Source organism: Zophobas morio, unplaced genomic scaffold (genome assembly GCF_036711695.1).
Source record: "Zophobas morio isolate AGI-343-1 ecotype UQ-CSIRO unplaced genomic scaffold, CSIRO_AGI_Zmor_V1 ptg000011l, whole genome shotgun sequence".
Lineage (NCBI taxonomy): Eukaryota > Metazoa > Arthropoda > Insecta > Coleoptera > Tenebrionidae > Zophobas > Zophobas morio.
The window spans coordinates 2,524,162-2,541,956 of record NW_026972116.1 but is presented as its reverse complement, the minus strand read 5'-3'; the positions used below and the strand labels follow the sequence as shown (position 1 = coordinate 2,541,956).

Below are 17,795 nucleotides of genomic sequence, written 5' to 3'. Positions count from 1 at the left end.
GTTGCTATTGGTAGTTTGTACTTCGTATTCGTACAATACAATAGATTGTGTAATTATTTGGAAAAGTTTAATATTTCTGGACTTAACCAGCGTCCAGAAATATTAAACTTTTCCGGTCGACGCTATAGCCGAGGCCAAGGAACTACCAGAAGTCCGGAAGTATATTTTTCCTACGAATTGAAAAGATAAGCTTTTTAATTATACTTTAATCGGCAAAATTAAGCAATTGAAATATAGTATGTAAATTAACCAAAAAGTCGAAGTTGTTTTTTCAAAACATTTGTTCGACAAATTTGCGTCAGCTGTAAAATAAATTATATTATTGTTGGTTTTAAAGTGGTCAGTATGATGGATAGTAGAGATGTACCGACTGCAGGTCTGGCCGACTAACCGACTAGCCGATTGTTCGGCTAGTAAAAACCGACTAGTCGGCCGACTATTCGGCTTTGCTAAAACCGGTTTATAAATGCGACAGACAGTGTGTTTTTTTTTTTCTATTTCTCTGACTACCTTAAAATTTTGTTTTATTTTAATAAAAGGAATAATTGAAGTTTCTTTGTTTTCCAAAAAATGTGTTAAATTTGTTTGGATAATTTTAACATTTAATTTTTTTTAGTAACTCAGTACAAAAATAAAGAATAACACAATTTGGGGCTAGTTTATACAATATTTTAACTGAGATTAAGTTGATCGCGCATTTAACAAGGCCATTAGCGACGTCTAATTGGCATAGAGTCGGTCACATGGTACTTTAATGCGGGGTTAATAATTAAATCGCAATTAAATATTTAATTGAGGTTCTGTAAACCGGGTTTAATTGTTTTATATACTATTTTAATTTTAATAAAAAAAGCCGACCGATCGGCTGTTTAGCCGACCAGTCGCCGACTGCAGCCGACGATGAAAAACGGCCGAATAGTCGGCTTATCCGACCGGTCGGCCACTAGTCGGTACATCCCTAATGGATAGTGATGAGCAGAGTGATTCTAGGATCTGGAACACCGTTGGAACAAGTATAAAGCGCAATTGCGGCGACGCTAAATTAACTCCCTTGGAAATCCAGAGAAAACTATGATTTTGCATATAGGCGCTTTATGAACTCTATCGTCGTGAGAAAAATACGTTATCTTATTTCCTTATCCATGGTTTGTGCATTTTTCTAAATCAAAAATAATAATCACCTATTTTGTTTTTATTTAATATTAAAAACTGGCCGGAAAAAATTCATTCCAATACTTACCTCAAAATTTTTCCAGTAGGGTATGGTGGACTACGCCAAATTATACTGGATTGGAGTATTTTGGGGACAGAATTCGCGAGAGGCACATGCAGTATTCAGTTTGATTGAAGAAAAATTAATTTTTTTCCTAACGGAACAAAAATTATAATTATTGTCGGTATTTGGGTGGTTAAAAGAAGACGTGACATTACATAATTTATCTAAAAACGGTCGTTCACTTTATTCTTCGTCTAATATTAATGATAAAACCTTGCTTGGCGTACCCCTCATACAAAAATATGAAATCAAAATTAAAGACGTATGATATATAAACTTTTGACCTTTACATTGAAAGCATGTCAGACGCCACACTGAAGATATTGCCATTTCTGATGTTTGTTAGGTTTGAACTTTTGCAGTCTTGTTTACGTTACATGAAAGAAAATACAAAATGATGACAAAGGAGGGTAAAGTTGTACGATTACTGATGTGTTTATTTTGTCTTGAGGAATAGTTTTCCCTAAAAAATTGATTAAGACTTTGGACCTCAACTAACGAACGAGCACAAAATATCAAAGGATCTTAACTTTAAGTTTCATATGCTCACATTTCACGCCCTGTTGCACTTCAACTTTGGCATCTTTAGTAAATTTTCTACTTCGAAAGCTATCTCGATGCTTGATAAAACATCGTCAGTCTTTGACAAAGCGTGCATTCTGATCTCCAAAACTACTACTCCCTTACAACTCAAATCTGTGTAATATTCGCCTATATATCCTGCAGAAAACAATGACAGCAATTTATACTTAACTGAATATTTTTTCTAGTGAATATTTTAATTACTTCAAAAAAGCGGCCAAGTGACAACGTTTTACAGAAACCGTCCTAATCAATACTATTCTCGATGTTCACTCACGTATTCACTGTATTTAATCATTATAAATGAGCGAATTACTTTATTTATGAATCTTCACGAGCAGATCCCTCAACAAAATATCCTCATATACGTATGCACATAATAAATGCGCTATATTTTAACCACTCACCGGATGTTGACTGCGCATTCACGTCCGCGCCATGTTTCACAAGCAACTTAACTATATCCAAATGGCCAGCTGACGCTGCCTCCATCAAAGGAGTACATTCTCCCTTGATTCCTCTATCTTCTACGTTTGCATGCATGGCTAACAAGACCTGGACACAACAAAAAACACCATTTAATCACCAAGGTCACGCCGTAGCAAAAAACAATCACCTGCGCTAGTTCATAATACCCAGCACTGCACGCTAAAGACAACAAACTTTCACCCTCTTCAGACGTTTCGTGTACGGATCTACCCTCAGTTAATAACTTCCTAACAGTCCCAACGTCACCATCAGTACAAGCTTCTACAAGCGACGTCTTCTCTGGTTGTGTACGGGGGTTGTCAGAACGCATTCGAGTAAGAGCAGCGGCTGCTTCATCCAATGCACACGACACACTTGAAGTTAATCGCCTCAATACTTCAGGATCCGCTAGATGTTTACCATCCTTTGCGGCTAGCTGGCTAATACCTGTAAAGGTGATACTTTAATGTAGATTTCAAAGTTGAAATTTTAATGTGCATGAATAAAATCCGAGGATTTGGTAGTAAGATTATTGCCATGTCGATAAAAATTAATATTTCATTAGAAATTAATCAACCCGCGTCATAGCCGAGAGAAATCTACCAAAGTTAAAATACTGTCCGTTTTTTGGATATGTCATTCCTATGTTGACATAATTAACAATTTAAGTCTACAGAGTTTATGAGCACCAAGTTAGGTTTGGAATACTTGAGTCTTTTATATTTGGCTGCGAAAGAACTATCGGACACAAAGAACGTGTCATGTTAATTATGTGTACTTTGACTTAATTTGAAATTTTCGCTATAAGCGGATAAATGGAATAAAGCTGTATATAAAGTAAAAAAAAATAATTACACCCTACAATTTCATGAAAATTCAAAAAGCTGAAATTGTTCCAAACTTCTACATAGTTTTTTAACAGTTTTTGATGCAAACAAAATTTGTTGTTTCTTTTAAAATCTACCTATATATAAGAGTATACGGATTTTTTTATAAGTATGCTGTTGTTACGGGAATGGTATGACGTCATCCAAAATTTTTTTCTGATAGAAACCTAATATTATGACCCTGGTTTGCAACTTTCAATTAAGTCAACTCTCGAAATATTGTAACACTGATTCAATTTCTTTACAAACTTGACATTATATTAATTCAACCATGGTAATTAATTGCTCAGAAACATTACACTTCTAATCTATTCGTTTTGGTATTTTTAATCGATATGTAATATAGTTTCTCAATGGACTCATATTTTTATAAATGAAAAATATGAGCGGTATATTTGGCAATTTTATTCCAAATTAACATACAGTCCTTTCAAAAGCCGTTTTTGCTATTAACTTTTGAACGACTTTCGTCAGCGAAACTAGAAGTAAAACACTACAATGTAGCCACGATACATAGACGAATCGTATACCAACAGTTTAAATCCGCGTTGCTGGGGACTGTAAAAGTGCATTCAAATGTAAAGATATCAGTCAAATTTGAGACTTTTCCTATAACTACTTCTTTCAAAAAAAATGATCTAACCAAGTCATTGATATTTCTGCATGACGACCAATAAGAATTGAATTTCAGAGATAACTTTGCACTTGTGCAAATTACTCAAATTATCAGATTTGACATTTAAATAACATGATAAAAAATAAGACTAATTTAAAAATTTTTTAAATAAAAGGTGCGTTTCATTTTTGAAAGGTACATTTATTACATGTACGACACTCAGACTCACATAAATCCCGTACAGATGGCAACCTGAATTTATATTCATGCTATTTATTTTGACACAACGTAACAATGAGGTACAATGAGGTTGTATGGATTTATGTGAGCATTACTGTACAATTTAAGGAAACGTTTGCTTTCTAACTTTTTGTCTTGTATACACTAAGATATAACGACCCCCACATTTTTTTCTATTACACTGCAGACCTTTTGCGACAGCGTTCCATAGAGTCTTCATCACGCTTTCCTTATAAATATTCCGTACAATCACATCGACTCATATTGAAGGCAATATCTTTTAATGTCAGAGCGAATTCCATGCAGTTGTATTTGTTTCAAAAACATACCCTTTGTCACACAAAAATGTTCGAATTGTTTCCATGCAGATTCTTTTAATTTTTTAGTGTTAACTGGAGTGAAACTTTATTTCCATATCGATTTTATTCGAACATCTTTAGCTAAACCGGCCGGAATGCATTTTTACTTTTCAATGTTTACGGTGTCATGCAAAAATTTGAATAGATACAAATCCAGAAAATATTTCATTTTTCACAATTTTTGCGTAAATTACGTGAATCTTTTAATTTTATTGGAATAAAATGATAAATGTACATTTTTTTTTCAGGAAATAGTCGTCCAAATATCCGCCCGTGCAAATCAAATTGTCTCCTAATTCAAATTGTCGACAATTTGAGATGCACTCGGGATATTACTATTGAAAATTTAGCGAACAAGTTACAATTGCACTCAAAAAAAGTTTGTGAAACGAAAAGGAGATAAACTTTATGCAGGAATATTTTAATAATACTTCATGGTCTTGCACATAATTAACTATCCCAAAATATTTTTTGGACGAGTATTTCTATTTCCAAACACAAAACATACATGGTACTATTCGTAGAATCACATCATTGTTATTCGTTAAAAATTCACTGTGCTAGTTGTTTTCATTACAATAATCATGCAAAATTCCAAAGTTTGACTTTTGAATTATTACAAAGATTCTACTTAATGACGTTTTATTTTAAATTAATTTGGATCTTGTCATTTCGATTGCAGAGCAACAGGCAGTATATTAGTGCATAACATTTCTTTTATTACAACTTACACCCCACAATAGGCAACTTTCATGAATCTTAAAATTGTGGATTTCAGAGCTTAATATATGGACGACGATGTCACTAATCGATGTCTATAGAAACTTTATTTCATTTTTAAACGAGGACGTATGGTTTATAACGTCAGAGACCGCTATAGACTGAAATGTGGCAACATTGCAGCAGTGCACGTGCTTGTCAAATGTACAGATAACCTAAAGGTACGTGTCCACTTGAGAGGGCGCTTGCGAGAAATAATTGTAAAATCAGCCCATAAAGCTATGGTCGGCCCTGCGCTGGGTAAGCGTATCGTTTTTACCTGGTTTCTCAGAGTTTCTGAGCGACTCCCACAATACGAACGCATTTCGAAGTGCGACAGGGATCTCCGATAAGTCTGTTTTACGTGTATTTTTTTCATAATAACTGAATTCATTACAATAATAGACCTCTGAAATTTGAAATGACAACTTAAGATTAAGGATGGTATAAAATTAAAATCAGAACTCTCGTGAGAGTTGCTCTCCAGTGGACACGTAGCTTAACAGTCGTATGACTACAAGTTGTTGTATTGTTGCAATACAATATAATAATATAATCTGCATTGAGCCATTTGCATACCTCATTTCCAAACTTTACAAATTTCAACGAAGATAATGACAAACAGTAACAGCCAAATGCCAGAGAGTACCTCCTTTTGATAAGAGTTGTTGCCCTGTCGTGACTATTTCTACCGACTCTGTTCTAATTGGTGTAACGTAATTTGGCGCAACATTTCTGAAAAATCCAACTTTGAAATTTTTTTATGCATTTGCTATTTTTTTTTAATTTCACTAAATTACTATTATTATCTGGTGGAGAATTCGGTCACACTTTTACAGATAAAATTAACAACGTTTTTATAACAATTAGTGTAAAATAATAATAAAAGCGATTTATAAATTATATTTATTTGCAGCAGAATTTTTGTTTTTCATTCCTACCGCAATTACTTAAATAATTTATTTCTATATTTGATGTTGAGTTTTGTAACATTTTTGTTGCTGTTACTTATTTCCAAAATTTGTATACAATTAAAAGCATGAATAGCCACTGAACAAAACTCCAGGTGACGTCATATGTACCTTTCTTTGAAATCGAGAGAAGTTCTCATTCCCTCATCGAAACCCATATACATCGCGTATACATAAATAAAGTTAAATATTGAAATCTACAACAGATAAATTTTATCAAGTCCTGAAATTTTCTGATACCCCAAAGCAAATTTTTGAAAAACGAATCAAATTTTTTTTAATTCATCTTAAATAAAAAAAAAAAACAGGTATATCATAAATTTCTGAGAATAAAATGAAAATGAACCACATCCAAATAAATATTCCACTACTTGATACTTTATAATCTGAAGTTTCAATTCGTACTTTAAAATAGTATACAGAATTGACTACATTCCTGCATTTTTTGCGTTTTACACATTTTTTGTTATTTTTGTCAGTTACAATAATGGTGATGGCGTAATTACTTCTAAAGTGTAGTAACCAACGTTTCCAAATTTTGTTTTAAAACACAGGTATTTATGTATACAAAACCGTTTAAGGTGCAAAAAGAATTAAATTGCAATTTTATGAAATTATACTTTAAAAATAAACTGATACTTGAGTACAAAGTTACCCTGGTTTTAAGTCGCCTCTTTTACAGATTTATTTTCCAATAAAAATTCTGAAAGATAATGATTATCTGATGAGTTATGTGGGTCAACATAGTGTGAGGGAGTAAGTTTCAACCCACTTCGTTCATAATCTGCTGAGCTTGGCTACAAATCATTAAACTGATCAAGAAATTACAGAGAAAATGAATGACTTTAAGGGTAAAAACTACTTTAAATATTAAAAATATCGATTCAATCAGAACACTATTAAAGGCTTGTTAATTTGATTACAACGGTGTCCTCAATTACCGGATTTACTTTTTAAATTTGCATAACAGTACTTTTTGCTCCAGTATTCTATTTACAAATTTAAATACCTACATCTACGTTAAACCTGTATGTGTACGATTATTTCATCGCAACCATTATTATCTAGTACAGAATTCGGTCACACTTTTCCAGATAAAGTTAGTAACGTATAATCAATGCAAAATAATAATTACGCTCGGGAAGTAAAAACAATTTATAAATTATATTTATTTCCAGAACTATTGTCTTCATTCTTACCATACTTTCTTAAAAATACTGCAGCGACAAAAAATATTGTTAGACAATGTAATATTTCACTTTAATAATATTCATGTACTGTAGTGGGGTATTAATGACAACATGACAACACAAAAATCATATATCGTTTAATCTAAATTTCGATCACCGCCAAGAACAAAAAAAGTCTATTAGCAATGTTATTTAATGATCAATGATCATTTTTCAGTGATAACTGAGATTTTTATTAGGAGCTAATATTTTTGCAGGTCTCGTTTAAGTTATGTTTTTTAGGTTTTCTAATTTATTTGTACTAAAATCTAAAGTCGACACAGTACAACACAAAAATAAGATAAGAAGAGTTTTTTTACCTGCAGCTTGTAGCAGAGCTTCAAGCCGGGCTTGGGTTTCGGGATCTACGGCTCTATCTTCGTCGGGGTTTAGTAGGTATTTAGCGGCGACGACCTGTGTATCCTCCTCGAACTCCTGATCAATCATAAATGACTCCACCTAAATCATATTATATGGTACTCTCAAATCTCATTCATTCTCACTCATTCGTTCAATACAATCTTCAAGATTAAAGTTTAAATGGCGGAATATAGCTATCATTTTTGTGCCACTCGTTTTTCAAATAATTCTCATTAGGGTAGTGCTGTGGTAACCAGTTCAGACACAAGTCGCACGGATCAAATGAAAAAGACGGTTTGATTAGATATTTAGTGTTTCAGTTATTAAGAAATGAAAAAAAGTTTAAAATAAATCCTCTAAAAAATAACACATATCAGCACTCAAAGCTAGTATTTACCATCACCACGTGCTCGCTTATTTAGCGAAAAAAGGCTTCAATGAATGAAATGTTCAATTAAAACACCTCCGCATTCTGACCAACTTATATTCGGAAGTGTTACTCATTATGTGAGGAATTAAAGGTTAACTTCATCTTTTAGTACCATTAACAATGCGTTCTTCGAAACAAAAAAGGTACCTCATCAACTTGCTCTTTTGTTAATAATAATGACAATAACGTCACAACTTCAGCATGTGTTAAACGTAACGTAATTACGAAGAACAAGTTTCGTTATAATTTTTTTACAATGATGAGAATCCATATATTAATTCAAATGAGAAAAAAAAAAAGTGAAAAGGAATGAAGTACCAATTGTGGTAAAACTTAACAATCGAAATCCTTATGAGCGTCATAAAATCTGTAACAAAATGTAGTTTCTTCTATATTCACTTGTAAAATACGGAGTCTAAAAATATGAGCATAAACATAACGTGTCATAGACTAATTTAGTAAAATTATTTTAAGGAATAGATTAGTGACCTTAAATAAACCTAATGGAGATGGTTCTTTTACGTTAGCTATGGCATGGCAGATAAACAAAAAATGCGTTCACCAAACAAGGTAAGAAGATTGTATGAAAGAATTCTTATTACAAATTTATTTACTTTATAAAATCCACAGAAAAACAACAGCAATTTAGTTTCGTAGTTCAACTGATAACGACATTAACAATAAAAACTAGTAAAATGTTATTTTTCATTCATATTTAACTCAGCCCACCGTAGCACTCACTTTAATAACAACACACCTTAACTGCCCTAAGTGTTAGTAAGCGTTAAATTTAAATAAACCAACATGAAATGAGTTTTGCTAAGAATTAATCCGCTATTCTTGGAACAAAAGCAAATATGCGTAAATATAATGTACATTTTTTTTTTTCAAAATAATGGTCTTAAATTAGACATGTACATACTTCTACCGTTACCTCTTCCAACAGTTTGTTAATTAGCTTCTCGTCTTCAAATGAAAATGCGCTATCCTGAAAAAAATTATTCAATTTTAATGGTACTTCTAACTCAATGTATGTTAATTTAAAAAAAATTATAAAAAAAAAAACATCCAAATTCATTACAACTACTTGCCTAAACTGTTTTAAATATTACATTTTGGCATTAGTGTGACGTTATCGAGAAATTAGAAGTCGGCTAAATGCGATGAAATTAATCTGATAAAACAACAGACTCTATAAACTATGCTCTGGTGACGCAAAACATTTCAAGTGTTACTCTTTCCATCAAGATAACTAAATCAAACTTGGCCAAAATTTAATGTAGGAAATTGCAGAATATAATATTGAAAATCAAGGAACAGGAACCATAACCTACAACAACCACTACCAACTGAGCAACCAAAACGTGTTCCAACTCCAATAAATTTGTTTAATTTAACGTTAGTGATTGCATCTGCTATTTTAATGGAATTGACCCACCATGAAAGACAAATTTAGTCTCAATACTGAGAGAAATTACTGATATCCAAATTCATTATATTTTCCGTAAAATTGTGCAATTAAATTAATTGTAACTATTAACTTTCCCTACAACCAGAATTGATACATAGTAAATGATGTATATAATTTAAAGTGGAAAAATTTACCTCTTGTTAAAATACTCAAAATGTTTTTTGATGCGACGATGCTGGTGGTCGTACTTTTTCGCATTTTTCACGTTATAAGCAATTTGTTTTTTATTTTCGCATAAAACAAAATGTTAAAATATGCTCTAGTTTCTAACTTGAACTGGTATCACTTTTTATTTTATTTTTTACAAATCTTAAATATGGCAAGTATTAGATATTTGATACCCTAGGCAATACATTTTATTAATTTATTAATATTATTATACACGAAAAGGACACCTCACAAGAGCTCTACACAAAAATCCTTCATACTTTCTGGTTACCTTTAAAAATGAACGTCACAAAATGTCGTAAATACCAACCGAGAAATTAAACTGAGACCTGACTTGAATCTCGTTATTACTCCTTCAATCAATCTGAAGCAATTGTTGCTATCGGATAAATCAGAAAAGAGTAACAGAAAATTACTTAAACAGCATGTTTACAATTAGCTCATGGTCATGAGAACAAGCTTCTAACTTGAATTCACAACGTAGAGAAAGTCAGTGATTTAGTTGCCAAAATTTTGTTTTCGTTGTGATCAGAGCAGAATTACATTAAAAATTTGTAATATTTGTACCCTCAATCTTTAAATAGATATTTTTAATATACAACTACTGTAACGTATAAACGTAAATACTGGAAAGGAATTTTAAAATTGGCTAATAATATGGTATGCAATTTCTCTTTTTTGTTACTTAAAAATAACGAACGATTGTGGGTATACTTCAACAATCAGTCATATCGAATACAGAGAAATCTTAATATTACGATCAAATTTTGACATAAAGTCATTTAAATCTGACTTTTGCTCAATTCATTTCGCTGGTTTGAACTTTGATGATTTTGATTAGTCATATACATTTAAATTTCGGCCTGAAATTCGTTCAATATACATTTTTAATACCGTTGTTTATGACGGAACGTTATTATTTATAATTTGCATTAAGCAGACCAACAGAATAAACCTGATTGTTCGGTCGACTTACAATGTTGTTTGAATAACGTTCACTTCCGGACGTACGTCCTTTAAGGATATGATGACGCAGAAGAAACAAGCAATAAGAAAGTGAGAGGGTGATGATATCACATGGTAATTAAATGCAACCATGGTGAGTTGCACGCTGCGGTGTTCCTGTGAAAACCTCGAAAAATTTTCTGTTACATTTAATTGTAAGATATTAAAAACATTTATGCAGTCTCATTATAAGGGTATTGCCCTGTTAAGAAAATTTAATACGAAATAAACAATAAAGTAGAGAGTGAAATAGCTTGTAATATGCGGCGAAAATACTTCCTAGCTTTGTTATTCAACTATTAAAATTTTACGTTGTCATTTCGAATACAAAAAGTTATCAAATTTCTTTCAGAATCATATTTTTTAGTTTAATTTCATTTATAATGGTTGACGCACTTAAAATAGATTATTTTCACTGTGTTACCTAGTCATGAAAAGAAAGCTTAAATTGAGTGAAATGCAACAAAACAAATATTGCCAGAGTTTGTGGTTACAAAAAGGCGCACCGGGTATTTTGCACAAAAAAGACAAACAAGTTGTTGAAAGTCAGAAAATTAATTTTGAGGCAATTTTTGCTCCCTTTACTGAAAGTAAATGCTGATTTTTAGACAAATAATGTTGACATCGACGTGCGAAAACTTATTTTATTATCCTGTTCTCAAATTAAAAATATGTATTACTAAAAATGTGACAAACCTGCAGAAATTTTCTACATTTACTGTAGCAACACCGCTGCATTAACAAAATAAATATGTCATAAATTGATGCTGTTTAAATTTTAATGAAGTTATTACACCTTATAAATATTTCCGGCACATAGACTTCCAGTGTTGTTTGTGAGTATGCCTTTTTAAAATATGACGCTATTAGCTTTCCTGCAAACTTATTTTCATTCTTTTTATCAAACGCAGTTGTGTATTATTTTGACAACATTATCTTCGTGAAATACTTACCAAACTGAAAACACTTCCTGGTGTTATCAGATTTAAAAGCATGCACAAACGATTACAAAATATAGTGTAAAATGTAACAAATCAATGTTCCTACAGAGATTACTTGCTGCAATGAGTAATGCACTTTTAATTTTTTATAGAACATCGGTGCAACGTACTTTATTTGCAGTGTTTTTACGTAAAAACTACGACGTCAGTAACAGAATTAGTGAAATCCATGAACAATTTTTATACGATCAGGTGTAAATGTGAACAATATATAATGACAAAAGAACAATTGGACAACACGAGCAATACATCTATCTGCTTTTTAAGGAAAATGTAAGGTTACGGTCATTTAGATTTATTCGATCACGAAAATCTATATACCCTATAGCCTATATTATCTTGTAATAAGTCCGTCCAATAACCTCGCGATAAACCTACGATTTGATGACAAGAAAACAATAACTATAAGACATGAAAGTAAATTTCATTTTTATTAATGCCAAAGTCACACCTCGATTAAGAAATAATAATATAAAGCTAAACAATTATTTTTTTATTTTTATGCTCTACTTATGGTTTCTACTGTTTTTAATATCTACTGTTGAAAATTACTGCATTTAGAAAAAAAGGCGATAAAATACTAACATTGAGTAAACCAAGTTCATGCAAATATGACGCTCTAAAACCTAATTCCTTCTATTATTTGAGTAAAATATAGATCGTTTAGTAACCTTTAATATTATCAAAACGTTCAAGCAGAAAAATTGTGTACAACTGGCCTCGATATGAGCACTGTAAATTAATATTTAATTATCTTCACAGGTGGTCTATTCAGTAGGATTAGGTATTGCAATATTTGCATGTTTATTAATAGTCGCTAAGCCTATGCAGTAAAAATATAATTAAGATTTTGAAATACATACATGTCTAAATCGCTTCTAAAATTTTATTGGTCAATCCGCTTACGTGGATTACAGGCTAACGTCCTACCACAATATGATGAATAAAAAGTCTGTATACGATGAACAAAACATCGCATATTTGTTTCTTTTGACTTTAATGACTACCTGGATCCACATCACCCAATTTGTTTTATCACAAGTTCGACGTTTAGCAATTGTATTATGAATACGTGTTTGTTTTTCTTAAAAAAATCTCGAACTTAATTAGAACATTAAGTAATACAGAAAAATTAAAAATATACGTAACAGGAAACAGCAATAAACTACATGTTGAAAAAAAAAAAGTCAACTATTATTGATATGTACTTTTATGAGATTATGGTCTGTTCTTTACAAAACTCATGTGAAACGAAAACTTTTTAATCAATTAAATCTTAACTTCTGAGGTGAATACTAGAAATGCTACTGAAACATGTGCACAGCAATGAAAATAATAATGAGAAGAATTCGGATATGTATAGTGTAATATAATAACAGCACTACTGCATTCCTAAATTTTCGGGAAAACGGGGTGGGCCGTTTTTGGTACATGTGTAAAATAAAGTGCCCATCCATTAATTTTAGACATTTATACAGAAAAATTTTGACTAGATTTATTTCATGTCATTAAATTTTTGAGGGATAAACAGATAAATTTTGTTAGACGTTTTCCCATGTTTACGATGATCTTAAAACGTTTGGAAGATTTCACAGCATTCAGTTTACAGTTTCCAAGTTAAATTGCAAAATGTTGTTATACAATTTTATTTTTTCAAAAAATCTGGATGTCTGAAGTAAAAAGTCTAGATGAATTCAAAAGCAGGGATATAGAAGTATGATACATTTAAATCGCATTTATTATGAACAACATCATGAAATTTTGGTTCGCGTTTTACTATCTACACAATATTCGTGAAATACTATAAAATTTCACAACAACGGGCCAAGTAGTGTCGGAGATTATCTGTCTACTACAATCGCCAACAGATTACATACAGACTGCAGAAATAAATCCAGATGTAGTCAAAATAAAATATTTTCAACAAAAAAAGCAAATAAAATCGCAGACAAAACTTAACAACAAAATGGATTCGTACTAATGGCCTAGACTTGAACTGTCAAATTTTGAAGCTTTAACCAGTGCATGTAAGTGTCACAACAGAGTGATACAAGTGATAGATATAATCTGGATATGAACATTCACTTGATGTTTTAAGTGACACACACTATGGTGTTAATCTGAATTTTTACCACATTGAATTGTGGCTAAACCCATGTCTATCTATAGCTTATAACATACGAATCTCCTGAAAATTTTGAAGCAAATGACGGTAATGGTAGTAACACTTCTACAGCAATTGCAAATTTCGACATTGTTTTAAAAAATGCACATACCGTCGTTTCCAAAAAGTCATATTCCCATTGGTTTTCATCGATCTATGGGAACCTGATTTGCCCGAAATTTTTTGGAAACGACTGTACAATTTATTTCTTTGCAAATTTAACTTATTGGTTTAAAAGTTTTGTTCAAAATAATTAACAATTGTATATTATACAATGTGCCGAATTTTTCATAAAAACTTTTGAATTTTTTCACCTGTTTTATTTTTGAACATCAATTGCTGAAATTCAGAATACGTAAGGTATATAGATTTAATTTAACGAAGAAGTTTTTTAAAGCAATTGTTGATTGATGTAGCTGACTTTTGACTACATGGTAGTAATGGAAAGCGTCAGCGAAAGCTCTAGATTATAATAAAAAATATTTGTCGTGGTATAATTATTGAAAACTCGATCAAAAGGAAGCGAAATTCGTACTATATATATATATATATATCAAAAAAGATTACAAATATAAATGTATCGAACTAGCAACACTTTAAACATCTATCCCTATGTTTTCTATTATTACAATACCATACATTGTATATTTAGGAACATTCAATATCTGAAGGTTGAATACCGATTATAAAATTTTTGTATAAAAAAAATGCCAATTAAAATTATTTTTTTATACGTAATCGGTACTTTTGATAAAAATTACCTTTCTAAGTAAACAACACACAACAAATAAGAATTACTATCATCCACAATTCCTGTAACAACGGCATATACTACAATTTATGAATATGTTATATTTTTTAACTTACATAAAAACTATAATGACAACAATTCAGTTAACGATAACACGTTTCTTATTTAGGCAATGATTATCACTTGATTATACAAATAGATTAGGGTGCCCGTAAGGGTAGTGGGCGTGCCGTGTCGTGTTTGCTTTCGTTTCTTGTGCGTTGCCTGACTTGAAAACAGACTATACTGCAAAATGATTATTAAAATATTTAAATAGTTTCTTTACCAACACTCTAATGTTAATGTTGTGTTCAAGTCACTCTTGTCGTAGGAAAATCATATTAAAATTTTTCCACTATTTTTTCTCTTTGTTTTAGTTTAAAATATTTATATAGAAACAAGGTGAAGCAAATAATTTTTATTGATTTGTAAAACTTTGAAAGTAAGTCTTTCTGAACAATTGCGAGTCGATTATTCAAAAACTTTAACACTTCACTTAAAATAAAAGCAAGTGTCATCCATTGTTTTGTCACTGAAATTTTTTTTTTACAACCATCGCGTAATCACATGAGTTGTTTCAATAGTCAGTTTGACATTTAACTTTTAAACTTTAATTATTGAGCGAGCAATCAAAGAGCAAAAGTGAGAAGGCGGACCCGGTTTAGACGTCATTTTCTAAAATTTGAGCAAAATTTTTTTGGAGATATGTATTAAAATTTTGACAAGTTGCCACAAAGGAGTGATATCATCATTGAGGTTATGTACAAAAGATGAAGGTAAAGGCAAAGAATGTCTTGTAGCTTTGATACGAAATATGCCTAACATAAAAATAACATATTTCTCCGTTCATTAATGTGTTTACGCGTGCACATTCATAAAAACCTGTTAATAACAGAATGACGACTGGATATTAAAACAGTGTAAGGCAAAATGAAAACTCCCACAGTGCCCTACTCACATTAATGCGAAATTGTCGATCTTTGTTAACGTTTGACATGAACAATGGTTAAGTAGAGAAAGTCTGCAGTATTCCCCCCAGAATGAATTCTCATTGTTTTAAGTGAATTTGTCAGATCTTCTGGTAACCGTAGCGTGCATGGCAAATGACGAAAGACAATTTTTGAATGGAATGTAGCAGGATAATGGTGTGGATTTTTTTGCGTGTACTTGCAGCAGGAAACGTTATTTGTGTCTAAATTACAGCGTAGAACATCCAGGGCCCGAGATAACGGGAAATGATAGAGCATCGTGCGATCCGCGACGGGTGAATTTTAACAAATTCTGGTTGCAGCAATGGGTGTATTGGATCAACGGATGGAAATGTAGTCAGACGAGCGGAATCTGAACTATGACATGGGCTATTAACATGTAGATGATAAAGAATGTTGTGATTGCGCAGGTAGTTCCGTGCTACTTGTGTCTGTCTGGGTTCTCGTGGGGCGATTTTGCGAAAATCGGCGGAACAAAAGGTTTGACGTGTCCCAAAATAGTCCTGGTCGAGTGGATGGTAGTGGTTGACCACAGCACAACAGCCGCATTCGACGTCGGGTCTTCTGGGCTTATATAATGGGTTGGTGGGCAAGTGGGCTCGCGAGACGAGAGAATGGGCGATTAATCGGCGTTTTTGGCACAAACTCGATAATATGCGAAGGGCGAGTATCGCACGGCACAGACATGACTGCCACAAGATGTCTCTCGACATAAGTTCATTGATACTTGGGCCTCGAGGCGATCGGGATAAGGGACAAAGTAAAATCCTACCTCTGACACACTGTCTTCCTCGCTTTCCGATGAGTCGGACATATATCGCCGGTGTTCTGAGTACGTTTCCGTTTCAGACTTCGCAGGACTCGAATTGGAGGTTGAATGGGGAGTCGACGATAAGTTCCCTATATCGTGTTGGACGTTCACTTTATCTATTTTCGGATTATCTGGCGAGGACTCTTGTGATACATTCTGCATGTTTGCCTTTCATTCAAACTAAACACAACGGAACAGTTTCGTTTATTTTACAAACCTCACTACACGCACTTCGCAAAGTACATTCGTTACATCAAAATCATCACGGTCGCCATTTTCCACTATGGCGATACGAGCAACCGAATACCGTTCGGTCAGATTCGAGACACCACTACCATCTCCTCACAATTACGTGAAACGGTGTTTGTTCGCCCTGACACACTTTGAGGCGCGATCAATTCCTGCCAGTATTACAGTGACTCAATCGAAAGGGAGTAAACAGTAATGTTAATTGGACTAGTAACATCTAGATGGCGCCATATTTAGAAAAACTATTTTAAAATTATTATAATAATTATTGTCATTGAGGATAATTTTTTTTGTTGATTGTTTTTTTGTAATGCTCAAAATATACCAAAAATTATCAACTACAAACTAACAAGGACTGCCGCCTTAGAATTAAATAATATCACGTCGCCAGAGGTCATCACCCAGTTGCGAAGCAACTAGAAGTTTGGATTCAAGCGAATTATTCGAATTAAGTTCCAAAGAACAATGTTGAATGAATGAAACCACCAACCGCTTTAAAGGTGTTGTAATTCCTTAATTATTTTGTTCTATGCGATAAAACGAACTGAGACTGATTTATAAAATACTGATCTAATATTCTACTTTTTAATTTCTATTTTACTTGAAAATCCCTGCTAGAAAACTGAATAACAGGACGAAAAGTTTTAGCAAAATTTTGAGGTGAGGTCATCAATTTTTTAGGGAAGATGAGCAAATACATTTTGATCATAAGTTTACCATGCTTATGATAACTTTAAAACATTTCCAAGATTTCAAAGCATTCGGTTTTGCAATTCCTCATTAAATCAATAAAATAAATTCACGCATTAATTAATTTTTTAGTCAGTCTGTATAAGCAAATCCAAAAAATATTAATGGAATGATAAATTACAAGTACAGACTCATTATATTTTATACAATTTAGATTGAATTTCTTCGGCAAAATTTTGAGCTGACGTCATCAATTTTTTGGACGGCATAAATAAATATA

At 32.2% G+C, this 17,795-nt stretch overlaps 1 protein-coding gene across 12 annotated transcripts in view; it reads right to left on the bottom strand.

The window, feature by feature from the left end:
• The window catches only part of LOC135126659 (ankyrin repeat domain-containing protein 17), an 80,014-nt gene extending 63,132 nt beyond the window's left edge, over window positions 1-16,882 (bottom strand). For 7 of the 12 annotated variants that reach the window (XM_064052704.1, XM_064052706.1, XM_064052714.1 and 4 more), the window contains exons 1-5: window positions 16,538-16,882; window positions 9,100-9,165; window positions 7,708-7,846; window positions 2,475-2,773; window positions 2,266-2,413 (exon numbers count right to left, since the gene is read on the bottom strand). In XM_064052704.1, the coding sequence (XP_063908774.1) occupies window positions 2,266-2,413; window positions 2,475-2,773; window positions 7,708-7,846; window positions 9,100-9,165; window positions 16,538-16,738 (853 nt within the window). In that variant the 5' untranslated portion in view covers window positions 16,739-16,882. The remainder of the gene's footprint in view (window positions 1-2,265; window positions 2,414-2,474; window positions 2,774-7,707; window positions 7,847-9,099; window positions 9,166-16,537) is intronic. The other 5 variants (XM_064052708.1, XM_064052707.1, XM_064052709.1 and 2 more) reach the window with 5 other exon arrangements.
• Window positions 16,883-17,795: the final 913 nt, after the last annotated feature.